General features: G+C 43.3%; 1 protein-coding gene across 12 annotated transcripts in view; it reads left to right on the top strand.

The window, feature by feature from the left end:
• The window catches only part of ANK3 (ankyrin 3), a 338144-nt gene that overhangs the window by 155027 nt on the left and 156355 nt on the right, over positions 1-26762 (top strand). Inside the window, exon 1 of one of the 12 annotated variants that reach the window (XM_088670195.1) lies at positions 25718-25874. The exons of the other annotated variants lie outside the window; for them this stretch is intronic. Coding sequence (XP_088526321.1) covers positions 25839-25874 — 36 coding nt within the window. The 5' untranslated portion in view covers positions 25718-25838. Of the gene's footprint in view, positions 1-25717; positions 25875-26762 lie in introns of those variants that run through there. 12 annotated transcript variants of the gene reach the window in all.

Below are 26762 nucleotides of genomic sequence, written 5' to 3'. Positions count from 1 at the left end.
TCTGCTATCAGACTGCATTGTTGGACATCAGTTAGCGATTGTTTATATCAGATGATGGACCTTTTTTATCTCAAGGGCTATGGCAAAAAGAGAGAAGAAACTATCACATTAGGAGGGACTGGAGTTAGTGGGAGCTGGCTGACTGACTGAAGAGAAAGACCCCCATGAGCCTAGGCTGCAGGCTCTTTGCTCCCCATTCCTGAGCTACATTAACCAATCTATATGTAATAGTTACCACTGGTGCTGCCCACATTTCTTTGTGTGAATGTGCATCATCACTAGTGTCCAGTCAATTCATACTAACCCAAACAGACAGTGAAAACGATGACGACAATTGGTTAATAAATTTCCTTGGGTGTGTGCAGATTTAACACTCCCAGTTGCTTAAGCAAATTAGAGTGGTTATGGGATTGTGTACTCCTTTACCCAACACTCTCATTTCTGGAGAGGGAATTCCTATCATTATCTAATTAAGCATTATGTTGACTGTTCCTGAATCCTCTTGGTTTGGTTACTTGGATTATTTTCAGTTGATGCGTTATTTGGTTTTGCTTGAAGCTACTTACATTTGATTCGCCATAGGGCAGCTCCCTATTTTCCTAAATGAGATTTCAAAACAGCCTGAAACTCTGGTTTTGAATCCTGGTTAAGTAAGTGATAGTTAACACTGTTGCCAGTGTAAATCTTAACCATGGTTAAAAGGTGGTTAGTATGATTTCATGTTCCAGAAAGGACTGCAGCACCCACAGTGCTCTGCACCCACACCCCTCTGCTTTAAAAGCCAGATGCAGGCAAATCTACAATGGTTTGGGCAAAACTAAGCGAAAGAACCAGTGTGAATCGGAGCAGGAAGAGGGATGGAAGAAGCAGGCATCGTCTGTTTTATCACTTTGACAGTTGCTTTCTTCTCAAAGAAGCCAGCAGATTCCTGTATTTGTGCTTGCTGACTGAACTCAACATACGTTTTGGGTTCAGTTGCTGTTCAACCTCTAGCCATCTGTGCAACATGACCTATAAGGATGATTTATGGTCACTTTAACATCCCAGAATCCAAAGTGGCAGATTGACAGCTAGGCTGGAGCCAAGCCTTGCAAGTAGGCCTTTAAGCTTAAAAGATGGAGCAATCTCCCTCTAGTCGATAAATACTTAGCCTTAAAGAAAAACAAGTGCATCGGTTTGGAGAATTTCACCAACTGCAATATGTTGCATTTGATAGAGAATCGAATCAGATTTTAATGTTGAGATAGTGGCGTGTATCCGACAAAGTTGTCTCATAAGGTGTCCCACTTGCCCAATGGAACCTCCTCTCCCCACCCCACGTGTCACCTACACTTCCCCAATCTGCTCTAGAGGGTTTAGAGAAAACCCTGAACGGGTGGGGAGAAAAGAGGGAGGGGAAGTTCCACTGCACAAGTGGAATTCCTTGTGGTTATGATACAAATTTGTTGGATACAGCCACTTTATTGGTTGATAAAACACATACTGGATAGTGGATTGATTCCTTTTTGGATTTTCCCTTTTTGCCCAAATTATCTGAGCCTTGAGTTGAAATTAGCAGTTTCAAGTTAAAATTCAAGCTACCTTTTTAACGGATGTACTTTTTAAAAAAGGGATTTGTTTGTTTAATTACTAACATTATATGGGACTCTACCTCTAAGGAGTTCAGCCACATGCATGGGAATTTCAGGGGTCACCAACAATAGAAACTCTCACATACATACAAAATATATTATTTATTTATTTATTTATTTATTTTCTACAAAATATAGCCATCTACTGTTCATTGATATTTGGGTTGCCCTGGTGCCAAAGAAGCAGTGCTTTGGTGCACGTGATTTGACAGGAGGCTGAACAGGTTTTAAATCTAAGCAAGGTGGGCATGGCTTTACTGGGCAACTACAAATTGCATTTGCAGGTTTAGCATGGGCAGAGGGCCAGTGAAAGCCATATGTGTTCTTCGGATATTCAAAGCAGAAAGCACAGCAGATCATTCTTTCAGTTTCAGGTAAATGTCAATCTTAATTATAGATGCTCTACAAGTGGAAATTTAAATGCATGGGAATTGGCTGTGATGTACCCAAGATTTCACCTCCCATGCCTTGTTTCTTCTTTCAGAAATCAACACCTTGGGCTGGGGGGGGGGGATACATATTTTTGTTTTGTCTTTTATCGCCTCAGTGTGATTACTTTATTGTTTCAGGGTTTCACCCATAAATCATGGTCTGTGTGTTTTGGGCTGTGGGTAGGGATTTCTCCAATCATTAAACAATACACAATAGATTCAGTATTAGTTTCCAGCTGATGGTGAGGTAGTGCGATTGGAGAGATTGTCATCAAGTGGAGGCTCTGGTACTTGGTAGTACACAAAAAAGGCCCAGTTCTGTTCTGCACACCTGTGCTATTCACACTGAAGTTCATTGGCATTGTGTGTGTAAGCTGTAGTTGTTTCTTAAGCAAAGGCTATCGTTTTTTCATTGAAATGGATGAGGAAATAGGGAGAGACATAAACCCCCCAGTTTTTCTATTGTGCTGAATCTTCAGGAGGCTGTTTTGTATGGGTTTGATTTGAGCCTTTCACTAAGCATGTGCTTGGAGTTTATGTCATAGTGTGCAACATTTTATAGCAATGAATGGTGGCGTATAATGTCCATTGCAATACTGTATTATCTGCATTGCTTTTAATGGCTTTTATACTACGGTACTTGGGACCCAGGTGGCGCTGTGGTTAAACCACTGAGCCTAGGGCTTGCTGACCAGAAGGTCGGCGGTTCGAATCCCTGTGACGGGGTGAGCTCCCGTTGCTTGGTCCCAGCTCCTGCCAACCTAGCAGTTTGAAAGCATGTCAAAATGCAAGTAGATAAATAGGAACCGCTACAGCGGGAAGGTAAACGGCGTTTCTATGTGCTGCTCTTGTTTGCCAGAAGTGGCTTTGTCATGCTGGCCACATGACCTGGAAGCTATACGCCGGCTCCCTCGGCCAATAATGCGAGATGAGCGCGCAACCCCAGAGTCGCTCACGACTGGACCTAATGGTCAGGGGACCCTTTACCTTTACCTTATACTACGGTACTACTACAACTACTACTACTGTTATTAATTATTCATTATTAACCACATTCTAAACCACTGTCTCAAGGCAAGTGGACATATCCTGGCTTCAGATTGATGTGAAAGAGGGGGATCCAGAGAGCCATTCATTGCATACATTGAACCAAAATGAACCATTGGTCCCAAACAATTTTTTAAAAACATGCATGTAATGTTATGCGTTAAGAAAATAGCACAGTAGAATTAATTTGTAGCCGGTTTTTCTGTTTAATTTAAAGGACTTGGTGGAGAAGGCTAGAATCTGGGTCAGGGAATCCCATCAATTTGCATAACTGAAGCAAGGGGTTTGTGCATGGTTCTCTGGGTCTCTCGCAAGCACAAAATAATAAAATACATTTAAAGTAAAATAACTCAAAATAGCAATAGAATAAAATCATCATGTATATTCTAAAATGGTGCTATATCAGGGGACTGCATTGAATGTAAATTCTTATTAGTCTTTGTGCATGAAGGTTTGTTTGAAACAGAAAATATTATTTTGCATTATATTAAGTTCTGATGTGGAATGGTGTTGGCTTCTTCTTTTCTGCTTAAGGTTTTTTGAGCAGTGATATTTGGAGGTATCCCTGCTATTTAGCTGATTCTATAGGTTTGTTATTCCCTTGTACATTTTCCCCCCTTTCCTCGCATCTCTCACCATCCCCTTTCTCCAAATTTATGGCAAATTTCAGAATGCAGGGTCCTTGCGGCAGGGACCTGAACACTTTGCAAGTACCATATATTGATGGCGCTCCCTTTCCCTCTCTGTGCGTACATATACACAAATGACATTATGGCAATGCATCATATGGCTATGAGTTTGTGAATGGCAGAGAGACAAAAAAAAGTAATGTTTTGACCCTATCTCAATTTTGACAATTGGGAGAGGAAGGTGAAGTGACAAGATATGGATGTGAACAAAGGCAATCCCGTATACCTGGGCTTCCCTTTAGCTGGGGGTGATAGGAGGTCTAACAAGTTGAGCCAGAGCCATTGCAGGAAATATGGGTTTTGAGGAGAAAGCAGTATATACATTTTTGTACATTTGCTCCAATATTTTATATTTTAGGCACAACCTTATACTGTTCTCGCATATCTTTTCTTTGGACAGGCACACCAAGTATGACATAATGTATGAGACACAATGTACTAGTGGGATGTTCCTTCTTTTTCTGCGGAACAGCCTGTGATATCACTGAAGTGAATAATTCTATATTTGGCTGAGAGATATGTCAAATGCAAACCTCATAAACACAGCAGATGCCCTTACTGGCCGACTGCCAGCAGTGCATCTGGGGACTTATTTACTAGTTATTGCCAGATTTGGTGGAGCAAAGGGGAAAACACATCCTTGCTGTCCCTTATTTTGTACATCTTTCTTAAAGTGTTGACCTGCATTTTTAGCCTCTGGTACTTCCCTGCCATTAATGACAGTGGGAGCTTATTAATATAATTCTGGCTTTAGATTCTGTTCCTCATCGTGTGAAAATAATTTGAAACCAGCTTCTGGGTGGTCCATGCTTGCTTGCTTGCTTGGATATTTAAACATGCTATTTTTAAAAAACAACTTAATTCCACTCTTTCTTACACCCACACTGTATGGATTCTAAAAAGAAGTAGTAGTAATTAGGGTTCTGCTGCGTTATATGTGGGCTGGTGTCCATAGCGGGTGGGATTTATCTCCTATAAAAAGAGAAGAGCGTTGATTTTGAACCTCTTGTCCCTGAATTCATCTCACGCAGACCATTTTACACATTACAGTTTTTGGTGAACCGTGTTTTAAACTGTGAATACAGCAAACATGCATTTGCAAATGCAAGCGTTGTATAAGGATGCTCATGAGAAAGTTAAGGTTGGCTGCAGCTGTGTGCTTAACTGAAAACCTGGGTTTGTCCCTGTATAATGTGTGGAATTGGCCTTTCATTCCCAGGGAGACAACTGTCAAGTGCCTCCTGGATGTGCTCTGTGGGGGGAAATACCCCCTAAAAGTTTTGCTTGGGGTCATTGGTCATTCGCTTTTGGCCATGAGAAGGAAAAGGTGCAGATATTGAAACTAGCTGCTCTTGGAGTAATTCCAGGGTCGGGCTAGTTGCTTTACTGTGAGGATCCTGGGAATTTCTGGGCACCCTGTCCAGTGGTCCTTCCTTTGAAACCTTGCTTCAGGAGTGCATCCAACACATGCCTCCCCATCCAACTCCACAATGCATATTTATATCTGGGAGACCAGCAACACCTGGCTCCTCCTATCCTTGAACTGTTTGCATGCCAACTGGTTGCAACAAGAGCTCTGTAGCTAAGAACCAGTACCTGAGCTTGCTTTATTATTATTCTTCCTCCCTCACCATTCATTTTCTTTTTCTGTCTTGTCTTTTTGATAGTTAGCCAGAGGGGCAAGGGCTGTCTTATTATTGATCTTTCTAAGCTGCTCTAGGAGCCATTTCTTTGGGCTGAAGAGCCTAGTAAAAGCCTTCAAATCAGTAACGTCCTGCCAGTGCTATACCACCTCCCATCTGTAGCACCATGTCAGTACTTAGAAGTGTGGGTTACTCTGTGTTTTTAGTGGGGCAGAGTGTGGGGCAGAGCTATATCAGCTTTTCTGGTGATTGGCGAGTGTCCCCTGTCATGCTGGTGCTTTCCTCCTCTTTCCACACATCATGTATGGGATATTCTTCCCCCCTCCAAGATGATGCACAGAAACAGCACTTTTTAAAGACGATGAAGTCCCCAAATCTGAACTTTTCATTCTGTGCTTAAGGCAATGGTACTAATTGGTCCCCTCTTGTCCTCTGTTGCATGTTGTGTTGATACTATGTAAAACGTAAGCATTTGGCATATGAGCCAATTAATTCTTTTGCCATCTGCACCAGCGATAACTATGATACAAATTCTGTCTTTGTGCCTCCCAAGTAGATGTGTAATATTTTGTTAATGAAGTAGAATATTGTTACAACAAACATGGGGTGAATTGTAGGAAGTGTGCGCTACTGTTGCCTTTTAGGTCCGTAGACTAGAGGGCTTTTGGACACTGGGGCCAAAGCCTGAGCTCACCGCTTGCCAAGACTAGGCTGAATCCACCCAGGCTCTCCCTGGCCACCTATTTGTCTTGACAAGACATCTGTCACAACAGTGGCAGCTGCTGTCGTGATTGCTGTCATTCACTCACAGCATTCGCCCTGTGCATGGGCAGCAGAATGCAAAATGGCGGGCACATTGGGTACTGTGGACAATGCCATTTTTCATTGCACACAGTAGTTCCATTGTACAAAAGCATGGTAGGGGCCACAGTGCTCAGCTGAACTTTCAGGCTTCTCATTGATGAAAGATGAAGGCCAATGAGGACACAGATGAGGTCGGTGCTCTAGGTGGCACAGGCAGCAAGGTTTATGATGCTCTTGGCAAGGAATATGACAGTCCTGGTTGCCTGGCCAGTGGTAAGGCCCACTCTCCCACCTACCTGTTGCATGCTACACTCCTGTCTGCTCTCCAGCTCAGTAGACCAGAGGCGGAACCGCACCCCGAGGCATGGAGTGATGTGAGTGTGCTATTATGTGCACTAAGGTGGTGCTGGCTGATAACTTTGGACTTTGCTTTTGGCACAGTTGCACAGAAGGTTGAAGCAAGAGATCTGAGAAGCTGAGCAGGGAAGAATTCTCGCCAAGGTCAACTCTGCTGGTGAGATTCCTAAGGTAGCTTTGGCCTGTGCCCAACTAGAACACAACAGTGTATCCTCCAAACAGCATTCCCATTGAGGTAGCTGATAGTACTTGTTTTACTGTGTTCCAATGGCATCTGATGACATAGAAGGACTATGAGTGCTTTGAGGTAACAAGGGGTAGAGCAGGCATAGGCAAACTTCGGCCCTCCAGATGTTTGGAACTACAATTCCCATCATCCCTGACCACTGGTCCTGTTAGCTAGGGATAGTAGGAATTGTAATCCCAAACATCTGGAGGGTCGGAGTTTGCCTATGCCTGGGCTAGAGGGCAAGGTGGCAAGTTCTTCTGCTATATGTAGTTCTTTGTGTGGCGTACTTGAAATAAGTGATAGGGACCAGATTATGGGAGAGCATGTAAACCAGTACTGTCACCATGGAATAATAACAAATAACAGAGAAATAAAAGCAACCACCCTCATTAAGCAAGAGACATATGCAGATGGAAGCAGCTCCTGCACACAGATGACCTTGACGATTTGGGAAATACACATGTAGTCTGGACGTAGCAGTCCATGTAGACGTGCGTCTTAATTGCACTGCATGTTGTGATATATAGAGTGCACATTTTCATGCCCACTGCGATGCAGGTGGAAATGTCCATTCCTATGATGATCCTGTTTGGCTTGACACGAGTACGGCCATTTGTGAGCCAGAAGTGAATTCCTAATGGATGTGTGTCTGGATCTCGACTGCCACACAGAGTAAATGTGGGTGTTCTGTCTGTTTGGCCTGCTTTTCACACCTAGGATCCTGAATTTAAATGTGACTTAGGGAAGGTGCAGCTATTTGGCTTCCATGCAAAGCTTTAACTGTGGCCTTGGGCTCTAGAGGCAGATCCTGTTAACAGAAGTAGGATGCTTTCGGTTTTAAAAGGGGTGAAACTAGTAGCTCTCCTTTCTGCTTGCTGCACCCTGAAGGCTGTTTAAGGTGCTTTGCTTGAGTGCTGCAACTTGGGGTGGTGATGTGGAAGCCATGTGGTCAGCAGGGTCAGCTTGGACTTTATGAAATGGCCTGGATAGAGGAGAAATTTGAACTATGTGTGATAGTTCCATCATCTTCACAAAGTGCAGAAAGGTATTTATTTAAATATTCCTTTATTTTGCTATTTTCTTGCAGGAAATCTTACTGCTTCTTTTCTACAATGAAGCACTTTTACTTCATAAGGATGCTATGGCATGCTTTCAGCTGCTTAAACTGCTTGGTTACGCGCCTTCTTGAAAAGTACACCTGTTTTTAAGATTTCGAAAACAATGTTGCCTATCTTCCTAGGCTGCTGCTGGTGATAATAAAGAACCAGTTAAGCCCCTGCATGGGCTTGGATTAAGCGTTTTAAAGTCAAACACTGCATCTGGTGCTGTTAAGGCGGTAAAAAAGAATTGGTCTTGAAAATCCATAACCATCTCAAAGAGCTGTAAAGGGCTACAGTTGTATTGTTGAACATAATTTACATCTGTATCGGGGTCACTGCTAGTGCAAGTGTGGAAAACTTGTTTGGAAGAGATGGTAAGCTTGGGAAGCATATTGCAACTTTTCTTGAGATACCACTTATTCCGAAGTGTTTCTCTTCCACCGTGATACCCCTCAAACCTGTCAGCTCTTGTTACTTGAGTCTTCGATATGATGACAGTTGAAAAGGATATTGTAATTCAGCTTACTTATGGCTTTAATATTTTGCAGTCACACAGTCCAGGGGTTGGTGGAAGGTAAACTAGGGTCTGCTGGTATGTTTCTGGGTGATTTACAATAAAGCGTGTGGTTTTTAAAATCCAAGTTGTTGAACCAGTCAACAACACAAAAAGCAGGTGTCTTTCCCCCCTACCTGCTGAAGCAAAGATATCTCCCAGAGTAACCAGGAATGGACTTCAGTTCATTTCTGGTTCCCAAAACAAAATCCTAGACTCAGAATGTGTTCAGAGTCAGCCCAGTCTTTAAATCTTACTGTATGTATTTGGCTCTGGTTGATAGATCTTGGGGTTCTGCTAAACCATGTGGAACTGTTAAGCCTGAATTCTGTCACTTCTGATGTAGTCGGTCATGTCTGTTTGCCACCATGAAGGTTAGAACAGCATCTTGCTTGGTATAGTGGGTTCTGCTTCCAGAGTCCCCAGTTCAAGGCCCTCTGGTTCTTTGCAGAGTTTTGTCTGCCTAACTCAGACAATTGACAGCTTGCTGATAGAAGACTGCACTTTAAAAGTTATTGAGATGATCCCATGCACTACAAGAACGGAATGTTTCGGGCTATAACCTGGAGAGGTTTGCTAAATTTCCTTCAATGTGTTTCTGTCACAAATGGCTTTGCAGAATGTTAGAGACATAGTTCCAGAATGACGGGTCTATGCCAGAGATAGAATTAACTATATAGCGATGACATAATCAGATCCTTCAGAATGAGATCTCTGAATTCCACAAAGTTGATAGTGCATTGAGATCTAGACTCAGTTGACAATGGTTTAGGTGCCTAGCAATCTGAAAGGAAACATACAAGAGAGATAAATTTATAAATATGAAGCACACTGGATGTCTTTCCCCATTGGTTTCACTCTCTCTTTGTGTGCTGTTGTTGTTATGGTGATGAATTTGCATGTCTCAGTTGAAAAATACATTATCCATTTCAGCAGCAAAATAACGAAGCTAAAGTAGCCCAGTTGAGAGAGCATTAGACTGAAAATCGAAAAGTGCAAGATTTTTGCATGCTGTGCTCCTGAATTTAAAGGAGTTGCCATAGAGCAAATGCTTTCCACACAGAGGTACTGGGTTCAATTCTTGGCATCTCCAGGTAGGACTGGGAAAGACCCCTATTTGAAAAGATGGAGAGCTATTGTTCAATTGCACAGTGCTAGATAGACCTGGTATGTTCCAGGACTAGGCTGGCATCAGAGATTGCCAAGACCCACAATCCAGCAGGGGGCCCACTGCCAATCTCCAGGGCCTCCCGACCACTGCTTCCTGTTAACTCACCCTCTCCAGGGGAGCAATAAATGCTTCATGCCTTGTCCTCTCTCTTTCCAAGAGAGGTGGTACCAGTTGGACACACACAGAGAGAGGCAAATGAATGGGAACAGCAACAATGGCAGGGTGAAGGGGGGCCCACTGAGAGCATCTTATCTAAGCACTCCCACTCACCACAAATAAAAATATGCAACTGGGACTGGTTTCATCATTGTGTGTGGAGGATGTAGAAGCTTCAAATGATGTGATGGCTTTAGTTTTCTGGCCATAGTTCATTTTCAGGGTTTGAATGCGTTAAGATCCCAAGTTTAACACCAGCACCTCCAGTTAAAAGCATGTGAGGTGGAAGAGACTTTAGAAGGTATAAGAATTTGCCTTCTACACCACCTGTTCTCACCTGTTACCCAGGTGAGGAAACACCTTTCAAATAAAGCATGGATCCAATAGAATTGCAGCAAGCACCAGCAGATCCAGTTTGGGACCTGGTTTATTAACTGTTGCAATAGGACATCCTTGCCAACCAGTTGCTCAGCAGCTACAGTTAGAAAAGACTGCCCAGAGACTGATCAGAATGAAGCTTATATAGTAACAGCAAACAAAGATTCATCAAACATTCTTCTACATACATCAGTAAAGGTTACAGTAGGTCAAGGGATATAAAGAGACATGACCCCACATTGGTATCAACTTCCTTGGGGTGTTCCAAAACATGCGGTCTCGGCTTACAACTCACCGGACAGTTGTGGGCTGCTGACATTCCTTTCCCATATCTGTCCCTGGAACCTCTCAAGGAGATGCCGGTGCTAACTCACAACAGACGTAAGAAAACATCCTGACATTTGTGCCATTTTCAGGGTCAGATAGGAAAGGTGGAGTGCATCATAGGAGGGAGGCATAGAAGTCACAAAATGCAGGCATGTAGGAATCATTCATGGATGCATTCTAGCCAGAGATTAAATGCAATTAATATTGAAACTTTTTATAATAAAAAAACTACATCCCGGGTCTCAAATTCTTACATCAAAGGGCTACTTCCTGTTAGAGCAGGCATCCCCAAACTGCGGCCCTCCAGATATTTCGGCCTACAACTCTCATGATCCCTAGCTAACAGAACCAGTGGGCAGGGAAGATGGGAACTGTAGTCCAAAACATCTGGAGGGCCGAAGTTTGGGGATGCCTGTGTTAGAGCATATGCCACTGGAATAGACCATCTTCCCCTACCTGATGACTCCAGATGTTTCAGACTATAATTCCATTCAGCTCCAGGCGGCACAACTACTAGGAGAATAACTGAACTAGATGGACCAGTGGTCTGATCTGTATAGGACAGCTTCATTTTAAGAAATAATAACCCTTGTATTGTGTTACCTGAAAAGACCCTGCGTCAGAAGAAGGCTGAATCACAACTTGTTTTAATCATTTCACAATAGTTATGAACAAGGACTTCATGTTATTTAGCATTGGGCGACCAATATATTCTAATAAATTAAAACTGGAAAGGACTTAGGCGTGCTTGCTCACATCCATTATCCTAGTAGACTCGTCCTTTTTCTGTGCTTTATCCATTCTTTCGCAGTTCAATGACTTTTTTTATATACAATTGCTGCTGATGCTTTTTTGAAGCATAGAGCCACATGATGGGCTAAATAAAACACAATCACAAAAGAAGCAGATTCCCCCCCACAATATCATTGTTAACAAAAAAATGCAAAACAACAGCACATTTATATGGTTATTAGTTAATGTTATTCTGCAATGTTATGAAGCTAGTGAGATCAGAGCACCAAAACAATGGTGTGGTTTTTTAATCCACTTTATTTTTAAATGCTTTATTTCTAGACGTTTCTTTCTTTTCAAAAACCTCCTTTACTCTGGGCACAATCCAACGGGTACCATGAGCCTGAAAGATTGAAAAGCGCACTCTCCTTTTTGACTTTTGGGGATGGTGTTGGCAAGGACGACTGGTTCAAAATGCAAATGGGGGTGATGGGGAGGGAGAGGAAGAGAGAAGGTAATCATGATTAATCAAAATCTCATCAGCTAACATGCTTTTAATATTTGGATGTTGTAAATAAATAGGCTTTTGGTTATCACTGTAGCTCACTAGGACTCAAGGCCAACCCTATCATTGGGCAAAGTGAAGCCACTGCTTCAGGCAGCGGATTCTGGGGGTGGCGGCAGAAAGCTGTTGGAGAACATTGCTCTGTGTTCCAGTTCAACACCACCTAAACTAGTCTGCTGCTCCCAAGAGCAGATTACAAACCCACCACCAGTCTTGAAGTCAGTTCAACTACCAGTCTCATAAACTTTTAGACATGGAATGAGAGGGGAGCACACACTTCCCTTCCATATAGGCATGGGGGGGGGGGTGGTGGCTTGGATTGGCCCTGCTAGGGCTCTTGCCAGTTTACCATCCTTCCCTGAACATACAATGAATAACATAACAGTGGATATTTTGTTAGTAATTATAAATAGACGATGATTTAAAGAGCTTATCGCAAGAATTGGAGTTTCAGTAGAATCTCAGGTTGCGTGTCGAGGTCCCTAAGCCACCCTCAAATAAAATACAATTCACACAGAATTTTTGTTTAAGGTTTTTTGGCATAATTCTTTGGCCACAACTTTATCGATTACAGAATGTGAGTGGTTGCTTAGGCCTTGCTTCATGACTATCTGTTCCCACCTAGAGGTAGGAGCAGAACTGACATCCGCAAGCCTGGGAAAGTCAATAAGGGAAAACATTTTTGGGGAGAGAATAGAGCTGGGTGCCAGGCCCTCACCTCTCCCCAAATGCTCCCAGGGGCTCTTGCATGGCCCTAGCCCTTTGACAGGGGTTTGGACAAGAGCATGGCGAGTCCCTGGATTCCTTTAATGGAATACCCTTGCAGCAGGAACATTGGAGGGGCAGGCACAGCCAACCATACCCTCTCCACCAACCAAATTTAACCAATGCCTAATCGCAACCTTACAAGTTGTGACGATTTTGCTACACAGTAGGCAAAAAACCAAATGGCACCGGCCAATCAGTCAAATGAAAAAATTCCTACCAGGCCCCTGCCCCAAAGCAGATGGCCCCATGACAGGCATAGCAAGGTCAACGCGACCAGCCCTAAATATAGGGAAGGTGGAAGGGTGATCCGATGCATGCAGCGAAAAGAGGCAGCTCAACGCTGCACACAGGGAATAGCCCCTTGGCCGTCAATCATAAATTGCAACATCAAATTCTCCCCAACAACCAAGAGGTGCCCAATAAGATTCGTGGCCATCCAAACTAACCCGCCCAGCAACTGAGGGATGTCTTGTTTGCCCCCACCGCAACACGTGCTCTCCATGAAAGAGAACACGCTTTAGCAGCATCTATCATTGTAGCTGCTTGGTTGTTGTTCAGCAGAGCTATGAATTGCTTGTTGTAATCTTCATGTTTTATCTGTGCTTGGACATACACTAGTGGGTTTCTACAGTGCTGCTCACCAACACCCCCCCCCCCACTTTAACATACACCCCTTACCATCACCAATCCCACTTTTCACCTTCCCAAACCTATTTTTGAATCCACTTCACTTCTATTCTGCAGCTCCGCTTCGCATCCTTGTTTTCACATTTGCTCCCGTGCCCATGTTTCCCCTCCTCCTCCTTTTGTACAAGCCCCTTGCACACAGACAACCCTGTGGGTAACCTCCTGCATCTCCCCCTCCCACACATTTCAACCGCTAAGCATCCTTTTCTTTGTCTTCCCAGATATGAAGCCGCCACCCCCTCCTGTTCAGCAGCCCCTTTTGTACCCCCACTTTCATCTTCATCCCCATTTCCATCCCTTCTTCTCACTTCTTTTTTTCACCCCCCCTTTTGCAACAAACCCCCCTCCCCACCTGCAAATTGCATAAACAATATCACCCCAAGATTCTGTTCAGCAGCCTCTGATTTTGTAGTTGGAGTCAGTCCAATCCCTCCCAGGCCAGGTGAGAAAAGGCCTCCGAAGCACTGAGCAGGTCTTCTAGGACTCTCAGCGAAGAATGGACAAGGAGTTACAAGGCAATGGAAAAGATTGCGGAAGTGCTCGGCTTCTATGTAGGGGCCAGTCTTCAATATATGAGAGGTCTAGGTGTTGCAGCCTGGCTGTAAACACCATGGGTAAAATGCATACTCTTTGCATGCCTTTTGGCATAAGACCCATGAAAGTTGGCCAAAATGAAAAGGGGGAAAGTCTGGTGAATAATCGCAACTGGCACACATCAAGAACTAGATGAGAAGCATTAAAACTCCAGATCCTCCCAGTGCTCACACAGACATTGCCAACACGGCACAGCTGCACACCACAAGAGCAGGTGAAAACTAAAATGTGACGAAGTGGCTGATTCCTCATGCATAATACATCCCTCCCAGAGGCATTTGTGCACCTGCTCTTCATTTAGCTTCTTGTTGCTAACATTTTAAAAGCTTATTGAGGCAGGTTAGGTACCAGAAAGCGGATGGTCCCAGGGCTTGCTCACACCTTTTGTTGCATTGTATCTTTGCAAAACCTGGAGGCGTACCTCATCATTTTTCTTTTTACTTTTCGATTTTGAATTTATTTATTTTGAAGATTACATTTTAATATTGCATTAATATAATACATATTCAGCAGTACATATTCAAAAGGGAAACTGCATAATGAACTTACGGAATAAGATAAAGTATATAATAATACAGAATAAAAATGGGCCGTCGTTTTCATGATGGACTGTGCCTGTCAAATGAAAATCATTATTTAAGACAGTGAAGGGAAACCTGTGGCCCTCCAGATATTATTGGACTACAACTCACATCACCCCCATGTGTTGGCTGTGCTTGTCTGAGGTTGATGCAATTTAGAGCCCGATAGCAACAGGTGAGACACTAGTTACCTACCCCTGATTTAGAATGTTGGTACCCTGTTTCTCATATTTTAAGACATACCCATAAAATAAGCCATAGCAGGATTTTTAAGCATTCAAGGAATATAAGCCATACCCCGAAAATAAGACATAGTGATAGGCGCAGCAGCAATGCCGGCCACGGCAGGAGGAGGAGGGAAAAAAATAAGACATCCCTTGAAAATAAGCCATAGTGTGTTTTTTTGAGGAAAAAATAAATATAAGACGTGTCTTATAATATGAGAAACACGGTAAATTGCAAACCTAGCCTTTTCTCTTTTTTTCTTTTCTTTTTTTGAAGCGGGCCACATAATAACAAAAAATATGGATCATTTCAAAACTGGTCAGGGCCTGCAGATGTGTCCATCTTGCTGTGCACTTGCACTGAAAGTTAAGAATGCTTAATCAAAAATATAGAAATGCAACTTTCACCCTTAACAGAACTGTTGCAGTCCTTGAATATCTCTGGTCATATTGCACAGCACATGCTTAGCTGTGCACCAGCCCCTGTTAAAAATTATAAAGGCAAGCCTGTTTTTCTTCCTCTTTCAGAAGTGCAGGCTGGCCATTTGCACTATCTAGAACACATAGACCTAATAAATGCTGTCTCAGATCACTGATGTGCATTGTACATGAAATTGCTTATTTGTGCAGAAGCTTGTGTGACAAGATGCTTCCCTGCCACCCCTTCCACGTGTTACTGCTACTCATAGCCCTGCTTTTTGTATGGGATGGCATTGAATGCACTCACATGTGAGCATGCCACTCGCATGTGAGCATCTGCATATATATATGGAACAGAAAATGGCAGATATTAGCAGTAACCCTTTGTACAGTTGCACATGCAACTGTATTCAACTATATTCAAAGAAGCCACTTTAGAGTTTGGGCATGTCCACTGGGATTCTTCTTCTTCTTTGAACAGCAAACCCCTGTTCAAACTGCTTTTGAACTACCCTTCAGTTTCAAAAGTGGTTTGCCATTTGGGAAATGCAAACTCAAAGCCCTTTTGGGCATGTGGAATGATCTTCTTGGTACCTGAGACTCAGTATGGCAATTTCTTTTTAAGATTCTCTGTATTGAATCTCTCACATTTTTTACCATTATTTTTACCACACTCTGTTCCTGTTAAGAATGGTAAACCATGGTGCGTCAACAGATATAGAAACTAGGATTTGTATTTTGGTAAATATTTTTTTTCATTTACCATTTTGTTTTTAATTGGACATTATGGTTGTTTTGTCTTGTTGTTTGTTTGGCATGCATTCCCAGGAGACCTAGAATGACAAGGTTTGCCAACTCAGATTTGCGCCATCTGAACAGGATAAACATTCAATAGATAAAAAAGCATCACTCTTATTTATCTTTCCCCCTTTTTCTTGGTACAACTGTTGTGACCCTAGTCCAAAGTACATGTGACATTAAATGTACCTTTGCATCCAAGGGACAGGTTGTTGTTTTTTATGGCAATTGCATCCACAATTTTGCCAATCATGTAAATAAAATGCAGGTAGCAGAAGAGAGAGACCCAGGTACGCCGTCTTGAGCCTCCTTGGAAGAAAGACAGGGTATGCTTTTAGAAAATAAAACTAAATAACATAAGCTGATGGGAAGTAGAGAAGGACAGGGGTCAATTGACACCTGCCAGAATTCCCTCGTCTGTATGATTGTAAAGGGCAGTGGCGGACTTCCTGTTTCCGGCGGTGGGAAATGGCTGACTCCCATACGATCGGACGCCAGCCGTGCCAGTAATTCAGGGCTGATATGGGGGTAATTAGCCCTGGCATACTCCCCAGGATGGGGGGGGGACTGTCTCATAGACCCGCAGATTGTCCGAGAATGTTAGCTTGCATCAAGGTGCAAGTGGCAGGACACTGGGTCCTCAGAGCACAACACGGCTGGCACTCTCCAAAGTCACTCTCATAGCCGGAAATATCTGTTTGATAAAATAATCAGATCTGGACAATAAACAGACATAGACTGGACCGAAGAAGACTGAGAAAAAACCTGCAGATTTCTTACAGTCCCTGGCTCGGATTTCAAAGCTCGGACTTCAAAGAGTTTCTCATCATGATGCTTCAATTACGAAGGTATTGGTACGTTCTTTTTTCTTCACAATACTTACAATTGGCTTTCCATGCCAAACCTCATTAAGAAACTTAATTTATTTTGAGGAGTACAGATCGACTTCTATTTATAATTAAATATTCAATTGTGCAGCTTTGCTTGGCTTGAAAGACTTGATAAAGAAAAGAAGAAACAAGATGGCGCTTGTTAATATGACGCAGCACAGAAAAATGCGAGTTCCTCCCTGTTTTGAAGGAAGTGAGAGATGCTTGTTGGCTGACTTTGTAGTGATTTGAGACAATAATTTGGTAGCATACAGTGCACCTGTTTGCAGAATTTCTTCATTAAGTACGAGAGAGAAGGCTAAATGGATGTCTAGCAGCCCCCCTCCTAGGGCCCAGGAGGGGGGAATGTGTGGTCTCCAAAAGTCAATCGATCGTCAAATGATTCATATCTGTGGAATACAGTTTATTTGCATTGCAATATGCAAACAGTATGCCTTACATTAAGCGACAGACTTGGATAACAGCCCAGATGGGAGTATTACTTAACATCTTAACAACATGGGAGTTGCTGCGTCATTAAACTCTAAACAAAGACTTGGATAATAGCCTGGATCGGAAAATTGGAATGAACTCAGGAAAAGTTGCGCTGGCAAACAGACAGTTGGAAAAATACATTTTGACAAATAAAGCTGTACTCGATGGATGTAAGGATATATGATTTTGGACATGATTGAGAATCGCATAGCCAAGAATGGAGAACTTTAAAGCGTTAAAATCGGAATGTGGAAAATAGGGAACAACAAGAAGAAGGCAGGAACGAGACATGGGAGATATTCTTTGAGAGGTCCAGACTATGGGAACCCCAGAAAAAATCAATAATTAATAATATGGACTGAAATTTGGTGTTTTGGGGTTTTTTTTAAGTTTCTTGTTTCTAATTAGATTATGGTTATATGTTAATTGGCTGTTTATATTGGAAAATTATTAAAAATGATTTTTAAAAAAGTAAAGGGCAGCGGCGGAAGAATCTACTCGGGTGCCTGGGGCGGCGCGAGTCGACCATAGGGGCGGGTGCACCACGGGGCCTCTGGGGTCTGCCTGCCTCCTCCCACTCAGCCACCCTACAGCTGGGGGAGGAGGCAGCGGGTGGACCGTTTGGGGAGTGCGGAGCCTGCGCGCACCCAAGCCAATGCGCTCAGGCGTGCTGCAGGCCCTGCAGTGAGTGCTGCCCAGCATTTTGTCACACACACACCCCAGTGGTGACACCCGGGACAGTCTGCACCCACTGCACCCCCCTTCCTCCACCCCTGGTAAAGGGATAGGAACCCTCCCCTCCCCTGCATCTCCTCACCCTCCTAATGATGAATCATACATTTCAGCTGTTGTGGGGAGGGCATGAAATCACACGAGTGTGGCCTATGAGCTTTTTCCCTGGCAAGCAGTCCAAGATCACTTTACTTTTAGTTTATTTAAGCTTGTACAATACCCCCACCCCTACTCCCGCACTCTGAAATCCCTGCCTTTTGTGCTCTCTGGAACTCGGAGCTACATCATAGGAGGCTAGGCATCCTGCAGCATAATTTGTCACAGGAATGCAGGCAAAAGTTCCGACCTTGTTCCCTGCCTCTGGCAGTAGCTTTCTATCTCTCCCCCCCCCCTCTCTTTGCTCCCACTCAGCCCCAAGAAGGTGGGAGAAGGGGGTGCAATGAGCTCTGTTCCTTCCCCTGATTTCTCTCTCCCTTTCTTAGTTGCTCATTTAGCTTGAGGGAGATTTGCTTTCCCAGATGTGTGGGTGATGCTGCAGAAGCTCGTGTGGTACACAGAACGGAACGCTGCAGCAAGTAATAGCTCTTCAGGGTGTGCCTTTGTTTGTACTTTGCCATCAGCCATTGCAGTAGGGGCCGAGGAGGAGGAGGCTGTTTTACTTGTGTGCTGCTGGCAAAATGTGGGCCTTGGCTGGAATGCAAGTCACCCAGCTGTCCTCTGCTCCTGGCAGGATGTCAGAAACACCAGCCATTGATGTGTGGAGGGATCGCCGCCTGCTTTTATGCTGGTTCAAGAAACCACTAGGTGGCCCCCAGACAGTGTTTGGCCTTTGCTACAGCACACCTATTGTTCAGTTCATCCAGCAGGCTTTCTTTGGGGGGGGGGAATGCTTTTGTTATAGAGGTGGGGATGGAGCTGAGAAGGACTGTTGGGGCAGGGCTCCCCCCTGCAGCCCTGTGGCAGGATCTCCTCTTGGCAACTGATTCCCACGCTCCTCTGGCAGAGCCTCAGTTGCTCCACCCACTCAACTGGGGTTAAAGAGCCACATGGTGGTTGCTTGGTTTGCTTGGGAGAAGGTAGCCTTAAATAAGCGTATATAAATATATTAAAGAAAGGGTTTCCTTAGGACCCCAGGATATTCTGGAGCTAGATTGCAGTCCTTTGGAAGCTGTGTTGAAATCCTGGGATGCCCCCAACTGTGATTCGCAGACCTCTAAAAGATCCTCCAGGTGTCTCTATTGTACAGGGACTGTCCCGGATTTACAGACGTAGCCCTTGGTTTCTGATTTGGTCCTGGAAAGTCCCGCTTTTCCTTAGGACGTCCCAATTTTCACCGGAGAAATGTTGGCTGGTAAGCAGTCATGCGACCCCCCGAGCCAAGGAGATAAGTAACTATACAACCTTTAGAAGACATCTGAAGGCAGCCAGTCAGATGCTTGTGGTATTATTATTATTATGGAATAGGCCATCCCTATTTTTATCAGAGAAATGTTGGAGGGTATGCTCTTAGGCTCCTCCAAGTTGTCCATGAGACCTTAATGAAAATAGTGAGCATAGGGGAAACATAGAGTGGCAGACAGGTTCCACCATAGCTGGGTGATTTTCAGAGCTCGAGGGTTCTCAGTCAGAGATGTAGTGCTGCAATGAAAAATGATGAAGTTGATAATGCTTGGGCACTAGCAATGATTTTAATTTTTCTCACTGAACGTAGCATTATGTGACATGATAGTTTTCATAATACTGTATCCAGTTGCTTCCTTGAACGGCATCAGACAGGCATACAGGCGGTGGCCTTTATTGTGGAGCCTCCAGAATGTCCACAGATATTTCTGTGGAGGCAGGATAAATTTAGGGCTTTTTTGTGTACTGTTGCTTCTGTGGGGATACTTTGAGGTAGACAGTAATTATTGTTAATTGTGTATCTTCTCAGGTACTCAGAGGGATTAATGAATATCCTTACTTCTCTCTCTCTCTCTCTCTCTCTCTCTCTCTCTCTCTCTCTCTCTCTCTCTCTCTCTCTCTCTCTTAACATGAGCAAGAACATGTTTGGTGCTACTCTAAATTATTTCTCTTCCTTTCCTCCTTCATCTCCTTAACCCTACAGGAAATGCAGCATTTATCTGACAATAGTCTGTCTAAATCATTTGGCTTCAGCATTCCTCCCTCCTAATTGGCTTTTGTAGCTTTTTCAGGAATTATGATATCAGATCACTTTTCCAAGATGCTGATCCTGTGATTCTCAGTCAGTGATCCTGGTTATGTAAGAGATTTTCTCAGCTTGCCGTTTTCTTACCACAACATCTCCTGACATCTTCAAAGAGTAGAGGCCTTCAGTAAGCTGAAAATCTGTTTCCTTCTGATCTCTCTTCTCTCTAGCCTCCCTCCCACCAGCCATGTGTGTATATATGTGCCTATCAATTCAGAATGGCATTTCATGATCCCCACAATAACTTATGCCCTAATAAGTTTGTTCGGTGCCACACGTTTGTTGTTTTTATGATTTTGGTATCTCCTGCATTCTAGGTTGCCTGCTGGTGTGAATGAACTTTGGGCTTCTCCACATATAAGCATTATTCAACTGTTAATCCACTTTTCACCATTCAGAATAGACTGGAGTAGCCCATTCCCCCACATATATTTAAATATGCATGTGAAGGGCACTTTTTCTCATTCATACCAGTAGGTGTTCTCTTTTGTGTTTGTTCCCACATTTATTCTGTTATGCTGAATAAGATAGCTGCATTTGCACCTTGGGGTGATTTTTTTTGTGTGGTTTTTTAAAGTTTTCCCTGCCTGGGAAGTGTGCAAAAGCATACAGTCAGTTAGTTTCAAACTGGCAGCTCACACTTTTCAGATTTCTGTGCAGTATCTGGTTTGCACGATATCTATACCTATCTATCTATCTATGGCACAGGAGTGCACAGGAAATAGTTACATGCATTGAAAGGAAAGGATTGAAAGCATTGAGGAAGTAATGCGTGTGGAAAGGGGTGATTGATTCACCCGACTCCCAGACAATGAAAGAAAACATCTGTGACCCTGATAGGAGTGGTTTGGAGCCTGATTTCCCACAACTTACTTTTGCTTTATAGCAGAAATGAGGTGGTTGGAGGGGTGAGCAGGCAAATCATGGATGGGAGCAGAGGCCCACCACTGTTGAGAGAGCATCACGAAACGCATTTCCAAACCAAGCAGTTGTGCTGGACTTTGAGGCAGAAGTCCAGGGCCCCCAATGCATCAGGGTTCACATACTACATGTTGAAATTATATATATATATATATATATATATATATATATATATATATATATATATAACAGATTACCATACAGATACACCCCCACCCATAAGAACATGAGATCAAGAGTCTTGAACAGGCACCCCCAAACTCCGGCCCTCCCTGATGTTTGGAACTACAATTCCCAGCTTCCCTGACCACTGGTCCTGTTAGCTAGGGATCATGGGAGTTGTAGGCCAAAACATCTGGAGGGCTGCAGTTTGGGGATGCCTGGTCTTGAACTACCTAACTGTACCACTGAAACCAGGTGTGAAATCAATGCTGAAACCTTGCACTGCTGCTGCTTACAAAGCTCTAAAAATCACTACGAACTTGCCCTTGAGGGAAAACGTGGGATTGAAGTGGTTCAGGAGGAAGCTTGTCTGGATTCTCAGGCATGAATGAGGAAGCAAATGGTGCCAATACCAGAAAAACCTGGCTACCATGGAAGCAGCCGTGCACTGGGGGAAAGATGTTCCTCTGGTCACCTGGCTGTATGGCGGCTTTGGGCATCTTAATGAGAGGCAGCTAAGAATGCATGCATGAGTTACAGTACGATGCAACTTGGCCCTCTTCCAGATGTCAGGTGTGTGAGCTCCACATGCATTGAGAACTCCCCTATTTCACAATGAGTTGCTAAACAGAGGCTGCTCAGTTGCTCATTTTAAGGCTTTGACTTGGACTGTGTTTTACTGTAAACTGCACTGGTATCCTCTCATGCCTTTTGAAATATGATATACAAATTGTTGGTAAAAGATGGTATAGAAAATTAGGAAGCAATAAATCTCCTGAGGTACCCCTTGATTTTATATTTGGGTAAATCCATTATTAACGCTTTCTGCCCAAGTTGCTGCAAGCCTCTCAAGTAAGTCTTCTCGGTGTTTATTTCCCTTCTGAAATGGATAATGTATGCAGCTTTCCTGATTACCTAGTTCATAAGTCTTGGAGCACTCTTTAATTCCCTCCTCAAGGGTTTGAAGAAATGCAGTCACAGGCACAAATGAGCTAGACTGTTTGAGTAATGGTGGCCATTTGAGTAATGATTCCCCGTTGTTATGACAAAATTGAGCATCATTTGAGATGTAGAGCTGATTGTAAGGTTTCTAATTATCTCATGACCTTATAGCTCTGCTTCTGCAGAGATCAAAGGAAACCAGGAATACAACTTGGAGGCAAAGTCATAATTAAGGATTGAGGGAGAGTTGGTGACAGCACCAAAGTAATGGAATTGCAAACCCACATGATCACATCTAGGATTACTGATAGGCCCAATGGAAGCCTCCATACATATATTTTAAAAAATTTTTAGAGAACCCACATGTGGCAGCCACTTCACTGTCATGTCCAACCACTATTTGTGAGTTGAGTACTTCCAAATTAGTTGGTCTCTATTTTCCTTCCTACTGGGAGAGCAATTCAAGGGAGCCCAATTTTGAGGTAGAATTTGACTATCATAACATTGAGGCCGCCACCACCACCCCCTGTCCCCAATATGCACTGAAGGAAACAATAATAATAATGATGATGATGATGATGATGATGATGATGATGATGATGATGCATAAACATGGTGGGCCTTTTGTGATAGCAGCAGGTGAAACTTCCCCCAAATTTGTCAGGAAGAAGAACTGTCAAGCCTCACAGCTTCTCGGGAATTCCCAAAGTACCAAGATTTCACCGGGTCTGTATTTTGGATTGAAATTGTAGGTTTTGATATAAAAGAAATTTCAGTCAATGCATTTTACTGAAATTCCAAAAGTCTGTCACATCAAATTGGATACCATTTTCCCTGTATCAATATGGTGATATAACACAAGACCACTTACAGTTAACAGTGCCGCTTGAGGACAACTTGACATGACTTTGACTTCATAATATCTATTTTCCGAAAATGCATCACATTGTTTCCAGCTGCTGTTGGCTGCCTTGTTTTCAAAACATACTGAGCAGCCGCTGTTCATGTTGTGTCCCAGCCACTCTGCTTTAAAGCAGCAACAGAAATGATGAGTCAACTGTATCTTAGAGACCTTCTGAAACCATGGTCACAGCTTAGGGTTGAAGGAGGATCTATATGGGGAATTAGCTTACTGCACATAGGTAAAAGTTTGCATCTATTGCTCTGCCTGCATGTTTTTCTGGCCCTTTCCACCACTAGCATGAAGTTGCCCAGAAAGGAATGAAGCCCACAACCTGAAAAATGGGTCTCTAACCCCTTGATCAGTGTATTCTAAGAATGCTTGCCACGGTCATCTTAAATCAGTCATAATAATCATGCGAATGTCATCAATGGAGGTGAAAAGTGACATTAAAAACAAAAACAAAGTAAGAGCATTCGGGCCCTGAATGCATATTGCCGTGACCAGTGCATCGCCGCATTTCATCACTTACAATAGACACCTAGAAGTGAGGATGCTCCTTAAAAATGAAGGGAAGGTGGCTTCTCCCTGCTCTCTATGCCCTCTTCAAATGGCATCTCTGGAAACCAGCAGCAGCATAATAAAAAGAACATTTCTTTCCCCACCCTCCTTTTATTGTCCGATTCCCTCTGTGCTCTAATTTATATATGTACATTGTCACATTTCATTCCATCCTGACCCAAAGAAATAATAAATTGTCCCAATTAATGCAAGGTTCAACATGACAGTGGGTGGAACGAGTCAGGTATAGTAAATAAGGAAGAAGAAGTACAATAGTAAATAAGGATGGAAAAGTAGTAGGCTTTTCTGTGCAGCTTCTCCCCCTGTTAGAATGAAAACGCTCCTGGGAATTATTATCATAATGCCACCTCAACAGCTGCCAGAGACCATGGGTAAACTTTGGAGCAACTGACAGGGAGGACGAAGCTGTTTTTAAATGCCTTGGCCATGACACAGGAAGAGGACTTCCCTGCTTGCAGCTGCCTCCTACTATAATTTCTAATTACATCTCTTATATGTACAATGACAGATGAAGGCGAAAGGTGCCTGAAGAATTTCCCCAAGAAGCCCTGGTCCATAGGGCACTGCTTTCTACTGAGTTAGACCACTGCTGTCTACACTGACTGGCAGCAGCTGTCCAGGGTTTCAGGTGGGGCACATTCCCAGTTCTACCTGAAGATGCTGGGGATTGAGGCTGGGGCCGTCTGCATACTGGGTGTGCAGGTACGGTCCTTCCCCAAAGGAGAAACTTAGGTCTTAACCCAGCAACTGGTAACAGCTGTGGGTTTTCTTTACATGGCTCTCCAAAGCAGAAATGTGACTGACTGCTTTAGCCTTGTTGGCATTTTGTGCACGCTTTGGTTTTGATAGACAATGAATCCTTTAGTTTGGCAGCTCCTACGCTGGAACTCCCTGCTCATTGACTTTAATTTAGGCAGGCACACACCTTTGCTGTTCTCTTTTTGGCACCTGTTAATTTTTTGTTGTTGTTGAAGCAAGGCTACCCAGAATGTAAAGTTGACATGCATTTTAATCTGCAATTTAACACACGTATAATAAGAGATGAAGATATATATGAACTTGCTTAACCTTGACTGTAATGGAGTTGTTGCGGCTACTCTCGAGTAAAGACGCCCAAGTCCGTGCTTGTCTTTAACGGCTTTATTGTGCATAATATCTACAGTGCAGAGATAGCAGAAAACATGACCTCCTAGTCGCTCGCAGAATCCGGGAGTGGACGTTCCTGTTGCGTGACCAGCATAAGAGCTTGGGCACCCCGAAACGCCTCCTCCCGACCTTACGTTTAGTGGCGCGCCTTAATTCGGGCACCGGAAGCGGCTGCATGTTCCTCTCTACCTGCTGGTCAAGGCAGCGCAAGGGCTCTCCCACATCACTGTGCCTTGCATCCTCCATCCCGCTAACTTCCTCATTCCTCCCACCTGACCCGCCGCTGCTGCTCTCACTGGGCGAGGTGCTGGTCAGCAGGATGGGGGGAGGTTCCCTGTAAGAAGGTCCCCTGACATTGACCTTTATTATCTTTGTGTGCGTTTGTTTGTAAATTGCTTAGAGGTTTTATTTACAATTAAGTAGCATGCAAAATATGTTAAATAATAATAAATAAATAAATAAGCAGTTGGTTAGCTGGTTGTTTGTTTGTTTGTTTGTTTGTTTAAGCATGCACATAAGAAAAAGAGCAGTCTTCTCTGGTGCTCAAAAAGAGTGAGTGGAAAATCCCTGATTTTGTTGCCCCTGAAAAACAGGCAAAACCAGTCTCCTTTTCAGAAGGAAGCAGCTGATAAGCAGAATCACAAATGCTTTTTTCAGGAAGGATTCCAACCTACCAACAGTGTTCTTCTAACCAGCTGATTTGGTGGCTATTTTTGGTATTCTACATATCACAGTTACACATTCAGGGAATGGCTAGAGATTACAACTGTGGCACAGCAGCCAGGAATCCCAGGATAACTCTCCTTTGCTAGCCTTCCAGTCCTCTTACTTGTCTTTCTGCTGTTTAAAAATAGTTAAGGAAGTCTAACAAGTGACCAAGCTTAGTTGCTTTGAAAAAAAAATCGGCACTTCCTGCTTGGTGGCTATTTTTAGCCGTAATGCAGTGTCCAAAGTGTTAACTAATTGAGTCATCATATTTCATATTTGGCCACAGAAAATGGCAGTGGAAGAGGGAGAATGCTTCCTGGACCAAGTAAGCCTTTGCGGATGCTATAACAAGAGTGACTTTTGATTTATACGTACTCGTAAGCTAGTAATGTGTGTCTTGCTTTGTTTTAGTTAGCAGTGGTAGAACTTTTAACATTCAGAGCAGTTATCTATTTGCAGATAAATGTTCACATGTCTCTAGAGGCTTAATTTTGTTGACTGTGTTCGGTTTTATCTGTGAGCTGAATGATGCAAGATCGTTTCCCACTGTGATCAAAATGGTGTGTTCAGGATGCTGCATAAAGGGATTCTGGAAGAATTTAAAAATGGGCTGCTTTGTGTCAAGAGGCCTAGAATAGCTTGGGGGAATAATTTTTTATAACGCTTTTCATTTTGTGGCATTTTACCAGGTAATTTCTAGCAAGGTCTTAATATATCAAACGGCCATACCTGGCTGCATTGAAACATATGTCATTGGAAAGGGAGCCAAAAGTGCTGCTGCTGCAGATACCAAATCAAATCAAAAATCCTGCAAACGTGTGGTGCAATTTATCCTATGACCTCAGAGGTGGTGCTTAGGTGGACAGGATTTCATTAGTTCGCAAGATTAGGTCACAATCCTGTAAACCACATTATGCAGGACTTGAGCAATTAATTGGAGGGGGGATCGTGGAGGGATATAATGTGTTTTCCTGTAGAACAGCAATAGTTGCAAAAATCAATCGCTTTAGTGAAGGTTGTTATTCCTCAGGTATTGCTGGTAAAAGGAGAACAAATTCCTCCTCAAGGTCAGCAGTATTTACATGAGGAATTGTCGCGATGAAAGTAATTCGGAAGGAATAATACAACCATATTGTCTTGCACAGCCTTGTTTAAATGCCAATGAATTTGGATGGATACTCATGCATACATATGTATGGGTGGGTATGTGGTT

Source organism: Zootoca vivipara, chromosome 5 (assembly GCF_965207765.1).
Source record: "Zootoca vivipara chromosome 5, rZooViv2.hap1.1, whole genome shotgun sequence".
Lineage (NCBI taxonomy): Eukaryota > Metazoa > Chordata > Lepidosauria > Squamata > Lacertidae > Zootoca > Zootoca vivipara.
This window is presented reverse-complemented; position numbering and strand designations above follow the sequence as displayed.